The 17383-nt window shown below is 46.8% G+C and overlaps 3 protein-coding genes across 3 annotated transcripts; all 3 read right to left on the reverse strand.

Annotated features, from left to right (window-relative positions):
• Window positions 1–432: 432 nt before the first annotated feature.
• On the reverse strand, window positions 433–6796 carry LOC127755739 (PHD finger protein ALFIN-LIKE 1-like). Its single transcript, XM_052281406.1, has 6 exons — window positions 6568–6796; window positions 6446–6478; window positions 6117–6339; window positions 1753–1873; window positions 1067–1665; window positions 433–892 (listed from the first exon to the last, which is right to left on the reverse strand). The coding sequence occupies exons 1-5, from the start codon at window positions 6734–6736 to the stop codon at window positions 1639–1641; spliced, it is 573 nt and encodes a 190-aa protein (XP_052137366.1). The 5' UTR covers window positions 6737–6796; the 3' UTR covers window positions 433–892; window positions 1067–1638.
• Window positions 6797–7527: 731 nt separating this feature from the next.
• On the reverse strand, window positions 7528–13047 carry LOC127752462 (NF-X1-type zinc finger protein NFXL2). Its single transcript, XM_052277844.1, has 13 exons — window positions 11776–13047; window positions 11212–11325; window positions 11082–11137; window positions 10705–10771; window positions 10362–10454; window positions 10146–10231; window positions 9886–10048; window positions 9587–9793; window positions 9262–9452; window positions 9081–9162; window positions 8446–8652; window positions 8245–8331; window positions 7528–8164 (listed from the first exon to the last, which is right to left on the reverse strand). The coding sequence occupies exons 1-13, from the start codon at window positions 12949–12951 to the stop codon at window positions 7997–7999; spliced, it is 2697 nt and encodes an 898-aa protein (XP_052133804.1). The 5' UTR covers window positions 12952–13047; the 3' UTR covers window positions 7528–7996.
• A 2274-nt stretch (window positions 13048–15321) lies between these two features.
• Window positions 15322–16636, reverse strand: LOC127769911 (protein DELAY OF GERMINATION 1-like). The gene is made up of 2 exons (XM_052295574.1): window positions 16022–16636; window positions 15322–15947 (listed from the first exon to the last, which is right to left on the reverse strand). Exons 1-2 carry the CDS (start codon window positions 16547–16549, stop codon window positions 15669–15671), a joined length of 807 nt encoding a protein of 268 aa, XP_052151534.1. The 5' UTR covers window positions 16550–16636; the 3' UTR covers window positions 15322–15668.
• Window positions 16637–17383: the final 747 nt, after the last annotated feature.

Here is a 17383-nt window from a genome sequence, read left to right on the forward strand (position 1 = left end):
TTTTCAAACTGCTAAACGGTGCGTTTCGTGTGAAAACTTTCTATATGAAAGTTGTTCTAAAATATCACATTAATCTATTTTTTAAGTTTGTAATGATTAAAACTCAATTAATCATACGTTATTATCACCTCGTTTTACGTGAAACATTTAATCTTTATCTTTATTTTCAGAAGATTCAAACACCACCTATGGTCCCGTTCTTTTATCCAACAAGAGTTGGATGAAGATTAAGATTTTCGTGATACGCTTTTTAAACTGTTAAATGGTGTGTTTCGTGTGAAAATTTTCTATATGAAAGTTGCTCTAAAATATTATATTAATCTATTTTTCAAGTTTGTAATAATTAAAACGCAATCAATCATACTTTAATACCACCTTATTTTGCGTAAAAAACTTCATCTTTATCTTCAGGAGAAAAGAACACCACCTAAGTGTTGACTCATTGCGAGTCACTCCTTCTCAGCTTTAACTTCTTGGCTTTTCACCGGTATCTGTCTTTCAGGGGCTGTTTAGATCCCTAAAAACTTTTCCTAAAAACATCATATCGAATCTTTAGACACATGTATGGAGCATTAAATATAGATAAAAAAACTAATTGTACAATTTACATGTAAATCATCACTTGGGAAATGATTTTAGGACGGTAGCCGGTAGGTGCTTGGAAGGTACTTGGAAGTCCTTTTCGAGTACATTAGTATCTTCCTCTTCTTCTCGTGCTGTAGACCTGCAGTAATGTTACTGTCGTCTTCTTTCTGAAGTTTAAAGTTGAGTTTTCTGAATTAAGTAACTGCAGTAATTGGTTATCATAGTCGTCCGGAAATCACTCTTAACTCGTTAATGGTCTCTCTTGAGTCTCCCCATCGACCAAGGTGACCGACTAATGGAGATCTACCTGGTCAGCAACAGTCGATTTTGAAATAGTCAGTCATCGAAGTCATCTTGAATGCTCAATAAGCAAGAAATTACAAGTCGATGCATTGAAAATACAAGGAAATAGGCTGCCTTATTAGCCCTTGGAACAGCTTTGAATTATGAAGAAATTTAAAGGGCATATGCGCGCACTCACCTTGCAACTTCCACCAACCTAACCAATTAGCCCACTTCTGCGCATCCAAGCATAGATCATATGTTGTCTGGCCTTTCCTCGCATCAGCTGATTAGCATCATCATGTAATGTAAACTAAACATAATAAAGAACAAGGAGTACCAAGATGATAGAACCCTGCAAAAACAAAGCCTCTATCAACTCTGCAATATGCCATCATCACCGACCGTCCGACGCTGTCCCAATTTTCACTTGCTATTACTGTTTCCAGATCTCTATGAACTGCCCCAATTTTCACTTGCTATTACTGTATCAGATCTCTATTTTTTTTAACGAAATGTATCAGATCTCTATGAGATGCAGCTTGGACAGCTGTATCAGTGTTCTGTGCTCTCTGCCTTCGCAGCAGTCATCACGTTTCTACTATGTTCTATGTATATGCTACGACAGTTTCACCGTCATCTCTTTTCTTCAGCAAAGTTTCAAAAATTTCTTCTTATCTCTTTTTCTGAGATAAAGTTCACCGTCATCTCTTTTCTTCAGGAGAATTTCACCGTCAACTGCTTCGTGTGCTTTGGCCTTGGCAATATTTTCTACCTGCGTATCACCGGACTGCTGAGCTGAAGAACAAAATTTTATTTTAGAAAGGTAGCTGAAGAACATATTCAACACAGGGGAAGGACTGTAATGTATACATTCAACTTTACCTGTGGAGAGGGCGTGTCTTTGGCACCATTGTCCATACCGGATTGCTCATCAGATTGTTCCACACTGAAGACAACTTCGTATACAGTTGGCAAATCATTGATCATGTTAAACAAACACACCCTGTTGAAAGTGAAAGTGAAAACAATAAGTATCAGCACCATATGCTACATCGCATAAAGAGCAATTCAACTACACCGACACAAATTCTTGGGCTTGCAATTGTTGAAAGAGCCCGCAAAAAACAAGCCTCAAGGGTCACCTACCTTAAAGAAGGCGATGCAAACACTAAATTTTTCCATATTAAAATGAATGCAAGGAGGAAAAATTTCATCCAGAGACTTAGGACTGGAAACACCTGGAAATTCAAGCATGAGGAAAAAGCAGTTATCATCAAAGAACACTTCGAAGCCTTCCTAGCGCGCCCGGCCCCGAGACTAGTAGACTACGATTGGGATGCACTGCAGCTGCCATCCTTTGACTGCACGACAATCAGCGGGCCCATCACCGAAGAGGAGGTTTTTGCGGCCTTAAAGCAGCTACCGGGAGACAAAGCGCCAGGCCCAGATGGTTTCACAGGAGCCTTTTACAAAGCCTGTTGGGGGACGATCAAAGAAGATATCATGCAGGTGATTCGCTCCTTTGACCAGTTACGGAGCAACAATCTGCAAATCCTGAACACTGCTAACGTGGTGCTAATTCCAAAAAAGGAAGGGGCTGAAGGGATAGGCGACTTCAGGCCAATCAGCCTCATTCATGGTATCGGAAAGTTGATCTCCAAAGTTCTTGCTCTCCGCTTGCAACCCCACATGGGAGCCCTGATCAGTCAGGCCCAGAGTGCTTTCATTAAGAGGAGAAGCATTCATGATAACTTCATGTATGTTCGCAATCTGGCAAGGAAATTTCACCAAACAAGAACGCCGACTCTTTTGCTCAAGCTAGACATTTCCAAGGCTTTCGATTCCGTTAGGTGGGACTACCTCATTGACCTCCTACAAAGGAAAGGGTTCACCTCTAAATGGACCGACTGGATCACAAATCTCCTAGTCTCTTCAACAACAAGGGTTCTACTAAACGGTTGCCCAGGAGTGCCCATAAAGCACGGTAGAGGTCTCAGGCAAGGAGATCCTCTATCCCCCTTACTTTTTATTCTGGCTATTGACCCTCTTCATCACCTTCTAGAGAAAGCAACAGATCTCGGGCTTCTTACCGCCCTACGAGGCAGAGCACCAAGGTTCAGAACCTCTCTTTACGCTGATGACGCGGCCATCTTTGTAAACCCGAGTGTCCAAGACATGATGAACCTAACGGAAATTCTACGAGCCTTTGGTGGAGTTTCAGGCCTTCAAACAAACATGAGCAAAAGTCAGATTGCCCCATTCGTTGTGATAACATGGATCTTGCCAGTATTACGCGCATCTTCCTGGCAGGACTAACAAATTTCCCGATGAAATACCTCGGACTACCCCTCGTGGTAGGAAGATTGAAAAAGGTGCACATACAGCCTCTGATAGACAAGTGTCGCTCGAGACTAGCACCTTGGCAAGGGAGGTTAATGTCAACAACTGCCAGAGTTTGCCTAACAAAATCGGTCCTCACGGCACAACCAATTTACCACTTAACGTCTCTAAAACTTCCTGATGGTACCTTGGAGGACATCGACAAGATCAGGAGAAAATTCCTATGGGCAGGGGGCGAAACTATCTCTGGTGGCAAGTGTAAAGTAAACTGGAAAAGGGTCTGTAGGCCAAAAGACCTAGGTGGACTAGGTGTAATGGACCTACAGCGTTTTGCGGCCGCTCTGTGGTTAAGGTGGCTTTGGAACGAATGGGCGGCACCAGACAAGCCATGGGTAGGAATGTCAGTGCCATGCAATCAACAAGATAAGGAACTCTTCTCGGCGGCAACAACCATAACAATCGGGAATGGCAAAACGGCGCGCTTCTGGGATTCAAAATGGCTAGAAAATCAAACTCCCCGGAAAATTGCCCCCAACATTTTCTTAGCCTCAAAGTGTAAAAGCAGATCTGTGCATGACGCCATACAAGATAACAACTGGATTCGCGATATCGATGTTCATCGCATCATAGATGCGGACCATCTACGCCAGTACGTCCATCTATGGTCCATGATTAGAAGAATGGACCCCCTGAGCGAAGAACAAGATACCATCCGATGGAATCTAACGACAAATGGGCAATACTCGACAAGATCGGCGTATAGGCTGCAGTTCATGGGAGCAGCAAGATCCATTTTCTACCAATCGATCTGGAAAGCGTGGGCACCGCCGAAATGCAAATTCTTCTCTTGGCTTGCTACCCAAAATAGGCTATGGACGGCTGACAGATTGGGGAAACGAGGCTGGCGAAATCAAAAGGTTTGCCCCCTCTGCCGCACAATCGACGAATCAGTGCTTCACCTTTTGGCCAAATGTAGAGTCACTAAGAGGATTTGGGCAGAAATTCAGAGATGGACGCATACTGACCTCCAAATGGACAAATGGAATGACTGCCCCTCGATCGAACACTGGTGGAACCTCGTCGTCGAATCCCCCAACACCCCAAGAGCCCCTCTGCAAACTCTACTGATGCTAGTCACCTGGGAGATCTGGGGGGAGCGTAATGCAAGGATCTTTCGAAGCACAGCCTCAACACCAGCCTCAATTCTTACAAAGATCAAAGAGGAAGGCAGAGCTTGGGTCAAAGCCGGAGCGGCTAGGCTGCAGGAGTTCGGATTTTTGGGAGATATCACCTAAAGAACTTCTCTCTTGCGGGCCGGTCTTCTCCGACTGGCCCTGTACATACTTTGTATAATTTTTTCCCTCTCTATTAATATATGAGGCAAAGCTTTTGTCCTCCTTTCAAAAAAAAAAAAAACTACACCAACACAATGCCATATATCCACTATGCTCTGAAGTCTGTGCGTTGCTTTGCCATTAGCATGATCGAATTGGTTTTTTTAAAAGAAAACATTAGCATCAGTGAGTAAAGATAATAGAGCAAACATTATGTGTCAATTCCCAACCCAGCATAGCAAGGCATAAGAAAGCTTAGTGGAAGTCGCACTCTTAGTGCAACAGAACTTAAAATTTCATGATGGCTGGGGTTAATATCGATATAAGATGATTAATTAACAACAAGAAGGAATAAATAACACTTCACCCCCAAATTGCTAGTATGGTGATCCCACAAATTACATAGTAATTAATATTACTAAACGAGAAATCCTAACATAAAGTGTATTATGTCATCAAATGTGTGCATGGCCATGGCAGTAGGCATATGCATTCACCCATACGTCAATGCGAGGAACAATAGAATAAGAGCGTTCACACCAATCATCAGTTTAAGAACAAACGGTCATAGTACATGTTAGGATGGGTTACACATGTTAAACTATTGTCCATGCCTCAACGTGCATATAAACTAGTAATTTATAGTTGCCAATATATAGGTTTAAGAAGAATTTTATCTGATCAATATATCATGCACTTCGTGTAAATATAGAATATCATCAAACTGCACAGTTGGATCTTAAAGCAAATCAGCATTGCAGATACTTAAGTGTGATTTAAGTTTCCAAGCAACCTATTGCCTTTCAGACTGGTTGATATGCACCTTCATTTTACAGCATGTTATACCCAGGTTTCCACTTCAGAAGAAAAGAAATCACATCATGCCTTTTCTTCAGGGATTACCCATTGTTAATTAACAACTTATAAGCAGAACCAAGTAAGATATAACCAAAGCATGTTCCCCAAAGACTACATGCAGCATATTGATCTTCTAGTATCTAGAAAAAGGGGATTCCCTTTAGTAAAGGTTGAGTATTCTGGCAAATGAAACATCAGAAGTTCAGAATCATCGATATCGTACTTAATCCTATCCAATAATCCAAACATTGTTTATCTGAGCACCAATACCCATATGAAGCAGTCCATCCTAAGAAAACAACAACAGCCATGCCCTTCTCAATCTGATGTCAAAACAAAATCACTCACTAATTGCAGAGCTTACAGCGTTTACCTTCTCTGCCTGAAAATATGCATACTATTCCTAGCAACATCATATGATTATAGATAGCCATGAGTCCATCTCCTTTTGATCAAACATTGGTATATATCAAAAACTTCAAAAACATTGGGAATTCTACAGTGGAAAATTTCAAAAACTTCTCTGACGATATTGCCCTGGTACTATTCAACGTAAACTCAGCAATTGATCTATTTCAAAAACTTCTCTGACGATATTGCTCTGGTACTATTCAACGCAACGACAAACTCACCAATTGATCAAACATTCAAATCAACAACGGCAATAACATGGTGTGAGAGCGTGAGAGCAGCGAGGAATCAGGGGCCGTGTACCTGTCGTCGCGATCTAGTCGAGCGCCGTGGAAGAAGGCGACGGCGAGGAGCCACGAATCGGAGAAGACGGAGAGGAGGGCGACCCAATCACTCCTGTACATCGTGTCGCGCGAGAAGTTGATGCCCAGCGCCGGCTCCGGCAGCTCCGGCGGCACCATCTCCGGCGGCGGCGCCACCTCCCACGTCCCGTCCGAGTTCCCATACAGGCACAAGCAGTCCAGATCTGCTCCGGCCAAACGCGAAAACAAATCACACCACCAATCCACGACGCGGGAGAGGGGAATCGCGTCGAAATCGATCGAGAAGGGGCGATGCTGGTGCTCACTCACCTGGATTGCACAGAGCGGCGAACTTCTCGAGGTCTGCGCAACAAGACGTGCGGTTAGGCTCCGCTTCAAACTAGGGTTTCAGGTTTCGGGTTGGGGTTCGATCAAGCGAGGAGTTCACCGACCTTCGGTGAGGGCGCGGACGATGGCGGAGCGGCGGGCGCGGAAGTCGCTGAAGATGTCCTCGACGGAGCGCAGCGCGCTGACGCGGGAGCTGCGGCCGGAAGCGGCGTCCACGGTGGCGGAGGCGGCGGCGGCGGCGGCCGCTGCGAGGCCAAACTCCTCTCCGGCCATCGGCGAGCGGGCGAGGCAGTTGGGTGGCGACGTGGCGGTTGCAGATTGAAGTGGCCGTTGGCGAAGTGTGAAATGGAAGGGCGGGGAAGGAGGGAGAACGTGACAGATATAGTAGATGGGTAGGCCATACAGTTCCAGGCCCAAGGGAAGCGACGAGAGGACGAGACGCAACGCGAGGGGGAATTTCACATCTTCTATGGCCTGGCCCTATAAAATTTCCTGAGAATAGTTTGACACATAAAAGTTTCGAAAGAAATTTAACATGGGGCTAAACTTCAAATGAATTTTTAGGGGAGAAAAGGCAATTCCTACGGAATGCTAAATTTTTTTGTGCGCTTGAAGTGAACCGAACTATTTCATCGATATATATCAAAATCATAAACTGGTCGATAGCGAGACATCGGTGATGACTTCGTTAATCTCAATATATACCGTCAGTCGGTTAAGACATCGATAGTGACTTCATCAATTTTAAAATATACCGATCTAGTCTGTTGAAAGTGCTCATAGAGATAAAATGTGCCGTTTACGTGCACTTGTTTTTAGGAATGAGTACGCAGGTGCTGTACCTCGGAAACGCTTGTGTTTGTACTCTCTCAAAACAAAAATAAACTTATCATACTAACAAAACCAATTTTACCTGAATCACTAGGTGTTGTTACTGCAACAGAACTCAACACTGCAAAAGGTGCAGAAATGTGATCGCCTGTAAGGCTGTACCTTATTATGATGGATGTTTATGTGCACCGTAGAAATTACAGTGGTTATCGTATATCAATTACTTGACAAAATTTGTTCATTTAATTAGGCCTGATTTAGTTCCCAATTTTTTCTTCAAACTTTCAATTTTTCCATCACATCAAAATTTTCCTACACATATAAACTTCCAACTTTTCCATCACATCGTTTTAATTTCAATGAAACTTCTAATTTTGACGTGAACTAAACACACCCTTAATTCACTCGAACACAGTATGCATGTAAACTACAGTACAAGGTTGTTGAGTTCCTACATTTTGTTTGGCAAACAAAGAACAAAATGATGACATCTTTCTTTTGACACGGATAACTTTAGTTTCCATTAACCAGTAGCTTCGGACAAATCAACGGAGACCAAACTAGTTACAAACTCCGGGGCTTGGCTCCAATAACAAAATGATGACATCTTTCACTACCATATATCCGAAACCAATCCCTGACGGTGAACCGATGCACATCTCAGTTGTGAATATTCCACAAACACCCTCCGTAGTCTTTAATTTACAATCTTCCAGGCTTCAAATGCCTCTGCCTGGCCCTCTGCTCCTCCATGTCATTCATCCAATCAGAAAGCCGGTAAACACCTTTCCACAAAAGGTACAATCCAGCTACAACGATTATGCACAGAAAAATAACCAGGAGAAATTTCAACGCAACAGCTTTGATTTCCTGCAATATATAAAGTTCATGTAAGGAACGCATGCTTAGCGAACCCAAATAACAAACCAGCACATCAGTATCTAGCACACCTGGAATTTTGAGCTTTCAACACTTTCTTGGCCACGGTTACGCTTCTTCCTGCGCTTGGGCACATTTTCAACTTCCACAGCAGGGGTCTACATGGAAATTACAGCCAATAAGCACAGAAGCAAAAATAACTACAAGAGCTGATTGTTTGCACAACAGTGTAACAACTTATGAAGTTTGGTTCAGATGGTAAGGTCCAGTACCTTGATCTCCTGAATTTTCCGGAGATGCAACTCAGAATCTGCAGCTTTAACCTTTTTAACACAATCTTCACCACAGGCAAGTAGGCCAACTGCATATTGATTTTTAGGTATTTGTTTTGGGTCACGACCAGACTGACGGTATTCCTTCAGAACATCTTGACATATCCACTCTTTTTTAAGGTTGTTGCATGCACAACGGACATTGACCTTAATGGATATCAGATAGGTAGAGGAACATGTATTAATACATATTTTCAAAAGTATGTTGTGATTTTTTTTTAGGTAAAGTGTAAGCAGCTCTGCCTTCATTAAGCAAGTTCTTCAAGAAAAACAGCAAAGTTTTTGTGATAGCGCACAAGGACAGAAAAGAGAAAGCCTAGTGCCTAATTACATTACATGAAAGAGGTAAAAACAACTATGGTATTCTGTGATTGATCTCGCTAAAAATATATATAGAACATAAGTGGACCATATCCCAAAGTTCCAAACCTTACTCCAGTTTCATCAAGTAAAAATTGTAGTATCGCTAAGCCACAGAACAGGTTGCTAATAATGTCATGCTAATTATGTAATGTAAATATATGCCTATCAAGTGATATCATGCCAATTAGGTAACTCTAGTTTCACCAAGATACCTTTTTCATGCACTGATCAACTGATGGGCACTGACCAGGGTGACATATTTCTGAGCACAGATGGGGACAATTCGGTAATTTTCTGCAAAAAGAACAGATGAAAGAAACTTACAAAATCAGCAATGGAAAATGTTACCAACATTCAAAAAAGACGATAGGACCGAGGAAAAAAGTAACTGACCTATGACATGGGCCACCACAGGACCTTACTTTCTGCTGTTTTGTAGCATTTAAGTTGTTATAATACATGCACTCAAAAGCATGTACCATAGCACCACAATGACATGGTCTTTTAACAAGGGCTTTGCAAGGTGGACAATCGTTAAGATGGCATGGCAAAGGGCAGGGATGTGAACATGGAGGCTCCCTGACCTGAAAGAAATGGTAAATACCAAATATGCTGCACCAAAGTTAAAAGATGTGGAACCACGCACAAAATTTCACATTAAAAGTCAGTAAACAGAACTAAACCAAAGTTATTGCTAAGGACAATAAAGAACACTGACCCTTTGACAAGGCAGGTTACATTCTTCGCAAGGCTCAGCGAATGCACTTGCACTAGCAAGAGACAGTATAGCCAATTGATCTCCTTCAGGCTGACTCAATGGAATCTGTAACACATGGCAAGCCTTCGTACAATAATGATTGCCACAGTTGAGAGGGTTACCACATAAATTCTGACATGGAAACTGCCTCCTTTTGGAGCAAAGTATCTGCAGGGAGAAAGAATTTGTATGCACTCAGGCACTCAGCAATCACGGAGCACACATATGAGTGTGGATGTGTGAGGAAGGGTGAAACTTACTGCACGTTCTTGGCCAAGATGTTGTCCAAAGCATGGCACCAAAACAACTTCTTGGCATGGCGGGCATGGTGTTCCAGGTGTAGAGTCTATATGCTTTTCCTTTTTCCTTTTTATTGGTTTCAGTGTGAACTCAGGATTTGGAGGAGCAATGGGGCCATGACACCTGGCAGAGTGCGAGCGGATGGTTACATATCAGAAGGATATACTCCTGGGGCAAATTACCAAAACTGGCACATTCAGAAAATAGTCAAAATACAAACCTCAGCTTACACCTGTGGCCACAAGAAAGTTCTTCTCCGCAGATTAGTTTGCAAGGTGGGCAAGCTCCATAGTGGCACTTGTGGGGCTAAGAAGAAAATTCTGAGGATTAATTTATAGAAGAGAACCCCAAAATGCTCCAGGATAAATTTCTAAACACAAAATAGATGAGATTATCATTAATGATAAGGTTAAAGCAGAGATATGTAATTGTTTACCCGGCATTCAAGTTTGTGCCTGCAAAGGCGAGCTATATTGCATTTTTTTGAGCATTTGGGTGGCTTCTGATTCTTCTCAGTCCCACAGGGCACCTACATACAAAGTTGTGCATACGAATTTTGGACAAGAAGTCGAGTCACAAGGCAAGTTTTGTGTGGAAGGATCGGACAAGAATTAACTTTTTTAACAAAGTACATAAAATCATATGAAAACAATGGTACTCCTAATGCTAACTGAATATCTTTTTTTCCTGTAAACTTGCTGTTCAAGTGAAGTGCTGTGATCATCAAACATGGGATGCATAAGAAACAAACAACATATTTAGAGTGTACCGAATTCCACCTCAAAAAATGTTTGCCCACAGTTGCATGAAATGGTCTTCATCAAAGGACAAGGTGCACAAGCACCTCTGTTAAACAAAATGAAGAAGAATATTGTCACATATATTAGCAGTTTGGATAAACAAGAATATTTATGATTCCGGACATTGAATTAGTCTTGAAATTTGGAATAAAAGAGAATAAAGTGCAAATGTCTGAGAGCAAAACAGCATTCTTAAATTTGTGGAACCTATCATGGCAATGTGGTACATCCATTGCAAAAATATGGCTCAAAATGGGAACATATGTATAAAAGATATGCACCAATGCAATTAGCAGTTCTAGCACTAAACAATTCAACATGGCAAGCCAAAGATGTATATTTGATTAAGAGAATACCTGTGGCATGGAGATAGGCATTTATGGTTGCCACATCTGAGCCTCTTGTCACAAACCTACAAACAGAAATAAATCTACTTTAGTAATTGATAGGTATCAATACATCACACCCCCCAAAGAAAGGATTTACCTCTGGGCAGGGTGCACAATCACCCTCGCAGCAACGTCGTCTACAAGCATGGCGGCCACAGTTTCGCAAACGCTGACACTTCCTTTCGCATGTCAATTCTTGGTAGCAAGGCACCTGATGCAGCATCACGTGAACAACAAATTTGGTTTGCATTCTAATAAGAGAGAAGTACTCAAAAGCTGCAGCCCTCCACATTCAATACCAGCGCTAGGATGGTGCACAACCAGTACTTACTATACTGGCCCAGATTGAGGTAACATAAAGAAAGAAGATTTTACTTATTTTTACTCTGTTTTGTTTCCACTCAGAACGGTTGAAGCATACTTGCCTCCAAATATAGAAATAGGTCGGTAGAACTATAGAGAACTATGTGAAGTAACTTAAAAGGCATTTTAACTAATAATGTATCAAATATAATTGACAATGACATTCTCTAATTGCTTTTTGCATTTTAGACAACCAAGGAATTGATTTGTTTAATTTATCTGCTTGAAGGGTTTAAACATATTCCTTGTTTCCTTCCTTTTAAGAATTTTGACATAAAAAACGTGTGATATATTGTACCTCCTTCTTGAGACCCCCACAGCGGCACGATTTTGTGATCACCAGCCGACATGTCTCAACGCATGAACCACGATGACACCGCTCTGGGCATTTGTGCCGCCCGCACCCAAGCACCTTCTCGCAAGTTGATCCACATGTGGCAGCCTCTGCATCACAGTCCAAACTTGGATAATCTTTCTTCCCACATGGGCAAGTTCGTCGCCCTTGGAGTGGGCATCCTCCACACTTTCCAGCATGGCAACCCCTCTCACAACTATGCTTCCCACACTGCAACATCCCACCACACTCCCTCTTGCACTGGAACACCCTTTCAGAGCATAGCCTCTCCTCCATTGTTTCTCCACACTCACATTTGTGCTTTCCTCGCACCGCACAAGGCGGGCAAGGCCCATCATGGCAATCCACAGGACACCGGTGGATTCCACAGCCGAGGCGTTTATTGCATTTCCCCGAGCAAGAATAACGCTGATGTGAGCATCGACGCGTCTCACGATGTGAGCCGCAAAAGCACATAGCATTTGGAACAATTGCCGGGCACGGTGGACATGGCCCAGGGTGGCAAAGCAGGAGGCAGTTGTGCTCACAGCCAGAGTCACGGTCTGCATTGAGACGTCGGCCACAGACGTCGCCGCAGGAGTGGGGGAGGATCCAGGGGTCCGGAGCTGGGTCTACCGTCTTGGAGCAGAAGCAGAGGTAGGAGGTGGGAGTCTGGGATTTGGGATAGGGGAAGCGGCATTTGGGGCAACCCCAGGTGGGAGAAGGCGCGGCAGAGGATGACTGATGTGCCCATGACTGGATGCAGTGGAGGTGGAGGAGGGCGAAGCAGGAGGCGGAGCAGGACCAGACGGGGTCGGAGAGGCGGATGGGATCGAAGCATATCAGGCACGGCGGCGATCGGCGGCGCGCCGCGGAGCTGAGGAAGATCCCGACCTTGGAGAGGTCGGCGCCATCCCCCGCAACGGAGAGGTAGGAGGAGATGACGGAGGCGGCCGCCGGATCGGAGGCGGTGAGGTCGGTCTCCTCCCCGGAGGAGTACGAGGAGGGGTCGGAATCGGAGACCGCGCTAGGGTTTGACGGCGAGGGCGCGGGTCGGCGGGCGGCGGCCGCGGCGACGGGAACCGGCTTGCGAGAAGAGGACGCGGAGCCAGAGGCCGCGGCGGCGTAGGAGAATGGCATGGCCGGCGGTGAGGTGATCGCCGGAGATGACGGTGGCGCGCGCGAGATTTGTGAGGAGTGTGGCCTTTTGCTGTCAGACTGTCAGATCCTAAGATATTTCGTGATTTTTATAAGGAATAAGTTCACTTTGGGTCCCTCTATCTGTCGTCAGTCCGATTTTCGTCCCTTGACCGCAAAACCGGGTATGACCCGTCTCCCAACTTACGAAAACCGGACACATAAGCTCCTAAGGCGGTTTGGCTAGCGGTTTTAGCTGACGTGGCGCCTATGTAGCATATTTGATTAAGTCTTCGTCCCACGTGGCATTCACGTGGCGCTTACGTGGCAATTATATCTTAAGAAAATAATAAAAAGCGTGGCCCCACATGTCAGCTGCAAAAAAAATTTAAAAATTGTGGGGCCCACGTGGGCCCACATGTCAGCTACACAACAAAATAAATATGGAGGGCCCGCGTGGGCCCCACATGTCATTCCCTCTCCCCTCTCGGCTCTCTCTCCTCTTCCCCATCGTCGCCACAACGCACACCAATAAGAGGACGCCCCGAGCGCCGCCGCCGCCGCCAAGGGGAGCAAGCACGCGTCGGCCGAGGAGGGAGGCTCCGCCACCGCTCCCGCGGCATCAGTCGCCAAGGCCGCGAGGGAGAGGGATGGAAGCGGCGGCGGCGGCAGCGAGCTCCCATGCGCATCGTGAGCACGTCGGTGACGGCGCGCGAAGCCGGCGGAGAGGGAGGCGGAAGCGGAGACGGCGTCGCGCGAAGGAGGAGTCGGCGGCGGCGGGTCCGAGGTTGTGCAGCTCCGGCCGCTGCTCCCTCCTCTCCTGTCTCCCGCCTGCCGCCGCACGCCGCTCCTCTGCCATCGGCCGCCGCGAGGGGAAGAGGAGAGAGAGACGAGAGGCGGCTGGCGGGAGCGCCGCCTCGGCGGAGAGGGCGACTGACGCGAGCGCCGCGCTGGCGGAGAGGGAGGCCGACGGGAGCGCCGCGAGGGAGGGGGCGAGCTCGTCGGGCCGGCCGACGGGTGGGAGGAAGAAGAGCGGCGAGGCGTGCCGCGCCGTCGAGAAGGCGGCCGACGGGAGCGCCGCGAGGGAGGGGGCGAGCTCGTCGGGCCGGCCGACGGGTGGGAGGAAGAAGAGCGGCGAGGCGTGCCGCGCCGACGAGAAGGCGGCCGACGGGAGCGCCGCGAGGGAGGGGGCGAGCTCGTCGGGCCGGCCGACGGGTGGGAGGAAGAAGAGCGGCGGCGCGTGCCGCGCCGATGACGGGTGGGAGGAAGAAGAGGTGGAGTGCCGACGCACTCCACCTCCGAGCCGCCGCCTTCCTCTCCCCTCCTCCCCCCGACCTCGCCGCCGTCGCTCCGGCTCCTCCCTCGCCGGCCCACTGCCTCCATCCTCCTCCGGCCTGCGGGCTCTCCGCCGCCGCTCCGGCTGCCGTCGCGCCGCCGTGCCGGCTTTCTTCGTGAAGACCGCAGAGCAGGAGAGAGAGGGGGGGATAGAGAAGAAAGAGAAGGAAGCATGGGGAAGAGGAGAGAGAGCCGAGAGGGGAGAGGGAATGACATGTGGGGCCCACGTGGGCCCCACCATATTTATTTTGTTGTGCAGCTAACATGTGGGCCCCACCATTTTTAAATTATTTTTTGTGCAGCTGACATGCGCGGGCCACGCTTTTTATTATTTTTCCGAGATATAATTGCCACGTAAGCGCCACGTCAATACCACGTGGGACGAAGACCTAGTTAAACCTGCCACGTATGTGCTACGTCAGCCAAAACCGCTAGCTAAACCGCCTTAGGACCTTATGTTCGTAAGTTGGGGAACGGGTCATACCCGGTTTTGCGGTCAAGGGACGAAAATCGGACTGGGTGACAAATAGAGGACCCAAAGTGAACTTATTCCTTTTTATAACTTGGGCTGGAATTCTTGCGCCCCCCAGATTGGGCTTTTAGCCTTCAAACTTTGTGTGGGCTGATCTGTCGGGCAACAAGTTTCTTTTTGAATTTGTAAATTTTTATCCATAGTTGGCAAATTGACTCAAAATTTCGACACGTTGTATATATTAATTCCCTTATCCTTAAAATTGTAATATTGGGACTGCAAACATGGGCCCATCTGTGTCTATGAAATATGGATCCAGTGTCATTATAGTAAAGGTTAATGTTTACAGTGTCATTATTACAAATCTCCCTGTGAAGAAAATACATGTAAATTTGCCCTTCTTCGTGTAACAGATTCTTGGCTAAGTGCAAGTCGATGAGAATCTAAAATGCAGGTGAGAAATAAACTTGGTATTCTCAGTGAAGAAGAAAATTTTCGGGACGGAGGGACTACTCTGTAGAAGACATTTGGTTAAGCGGTGTGATTAACATTAAGATTCGAACACATAGCAACAAAAAACAATTTTATCCTTCCCTTCCCGAATTGATTAGAAATATCACGCAGGTTAGCTCACTGTCTATATAGAAACAGCTGCTCCAAAGTACGGTAGTAAAATTCCATCACATGCAAACGCAAAAAAGAAAGAAAAAAAAAAACCCTACAGGTATCATCGGCTTCATCGCAGAAAAAAAAGAGAGAGAGAGAAATACTAGGGTACGAGTACTGCATAAATAAATATCGGTCAAAGCTTATCGCGACGACTTGAGTTGACCAGAGCTAGACGACGAGCCTACGCATCGGAGACCACGCCGCGCACTTGGAACGGCAACGACACGACACGAGCGCGCACGCGTCACGCCGGCGGCGGCGACGCGGCGCCGTCGCCGTCCTTGCGCCTGCCGAACTCGTGCACGGCGAGGTGGAGCTCGGCGGCGGCGATGAGGAAGTGCACGGCCTGCGACGGGCGGAGCAGCGCCACCACCTCCCTCATCGTCTCCATCCTCAGCCCGTCCGCCATCTCCAGCACGCGCCTCATCCCGTCCGCCTTGCTCCTCATCTCCATCTCCATCCCCTCCGCGTCCATCCCGCCGCCTCCGGCTAGCTCCACCATCTTCACCGTCGCCAACGACTCCTGCATTGCTCACGTTTGCATCCGGATGCTGATCGAGCTCACCTCACTGATGAAAGAACAAAACCATCACTCACCTGTGCGTTCGCGGCGGTGTTCTCGATCTCCCGTTCCTTGCTGATGGTTATCCGCTGCAGCTGGTCAGCGGCCTGGAGCTGCTCGGCGGAGAGGTCGCCGAGGTCGCCGGTCCCGAGGCCGCCGCCGGCGAGGAACACCGGGAGCTGGGTCTCGAGCTGCGCGCCGGACTTGGAGTAGAGCAGGTGGAGCGCGGCGGTGGGGCGCCATCCGCCGCACCAGAGGTAGAGGTTCTCGGTGGTGGAGGTCCACGACGGGGAGAACATGCGGAGCACGTCGGTGGAGGCGGCGGCGGACTTGGTCCGGTAGTAGTGCTCGTAGTGGCCGAGGACCCGGTCGACGAGGCGGCGGAGCTCGGCGTCGTCGGGCGGCGCCGCGGGGTTCGTCGCCGCCGACGCGGCGGAGCGGAGCGCGGCGAGGTCGCGGGACTGCTCGGAGATCCAGCACTCGTAGAACTTGGCGAAGGACTCGCCGGACGGCGCCGGGACGTGGTTGCCGTTGCGGTGAGGCGGGTGCGGCGACGGCGGCATGGTGGTCGGCGATCTCTGTGTGGAAGTTGTTTACGGGAGGAGGTGAGCTGAACCTGTGGTGGAGTGAAGAAGTGTGAGATGTAAGGGGAGGCGTTTATAAAGCTGGAGCAATGTCGGTTATTGTCTTGTCCAAGGCAAGTTTTAAAGGCTTAGTTATCACATCTAATTTGTTGAAGATAAGAGAGGATATGTCTAATACTCGCTCTCCCGTAAAATTTTAACTAATATTAAATATGACAATATTAATTTAGACATATATCTAGATTCGGTTTTTATGGGATAGAGAAAATATATGATATCTATATTATCTTTAGCATACTAATCTCAATAATTTTATGTTATTTGTTTATCTAATTAACTTTTTTTTTAAAATTTTGTGTGGAGGTTATACCTACCATTTTATATGGCTCATCTTATCTTTCATGACTTATCTCCTTTGTCTTACCATCTAATTCTATGTGTTATTTTTAAGTAATAGTGTATTATAATTTATAGCACTTTGCTCTCACACACACGGGCTTTCAGATCACGTGAAAAAAGAACCTATATTTGGGATTGTTTTGTTCATAAAATACTCTCTTTTTTATTTTGGTTGCAGAGAAAATACTGGTGGCCTACAGTGATCCATGTATGCAGCATGCATTGTGACAGTAACGCGGGACCACGGGGTCGGGTCGGGGGATCTTTATCTGCACCATAGCTGCGTACACGTGGTGCACTGCTCTGCCTCTACCCAGACAGACTGCTTTGCTTGCTCGCTCTTCCTTCTTTTGGGCTTTTGGCACGGTGTCCGGTAGTACATCCACGACGGCCACGCTCACCGTTCGTGCTCAG

This window comes from Oryza glaberrima, chromosome 1 (genome assembly GCF_000147395.1).
Source record: "Oryza glaberrima chromosome 1, OglaRS2, whole genome shotgun sequence".
Taxonomy (NCBI): domain Eukaryota; kingdom Viridiplantae; phylum Streptophyta; class Magnoliopsida; order Poales; family Poaceae; genus Oryza; species Oryza glaberrima.

Bases quoted from the DNA above. Each gene is read 5' to 3' on its own strand.
- LOC127755739 (XM_052281406.1), bottom strand. From the start codon at position 6,736: ATGGCCGGAGAGGAGTTTGGCCTCGCAGCGGCCGCCGCCGCCGCCGCC. The intron at 6,479-6,567 runs GTCGGTGAACTC...CTTGTTGCGCAG, and splicing joins CGTCCGCGCCCTCACCGAAG to ACCTCGAGAAGTTCGCCGCT. The intron at 1,874-6,116 runs GTACACGGCCCC...CACTTTCAACAG, and splicing joins CGACTAGATCGCGACGACAG to GGTGTGTTTGTTTAACATGA.
- LOC127752462 (XM_052277844.1), bottom strand. From the start codon at position 12,951: ATGCCATTCTCCTACGCCGCCGCGGCCTCTGGCTCCGCGTCCTCTTCT. The intron at 11,138-11,211 runs GTAAATCCTTTC...TTCTGTTTGTAG, and splicing joins ATTGTGCACCCTGCCCAGAG to GTTTGTGACAAGAGGCTCAG. The intron at 10,772-11,081 runs GTATTCTCTTAA...TTTGTTTAACAG, and splicing joins TGCCTATCTCCATGCCACAG to AGGTGCTTGTGCACCTTGTC.
- LOC127769911 (XM_052295574.1), bottom strand. From the start codon at position 16,549: ATGCCGCCGTCGCCGCACCCGCCTCACCGCAACGGCAACCACGTCCCG. The intron at 15,948-16,021 runs GTGAGTGATGGT...TGAGCAATGCAG, and splicing joins ACACCGCCGCGAACGCACAG to GAGTCGTTGGCGACGGTGAA.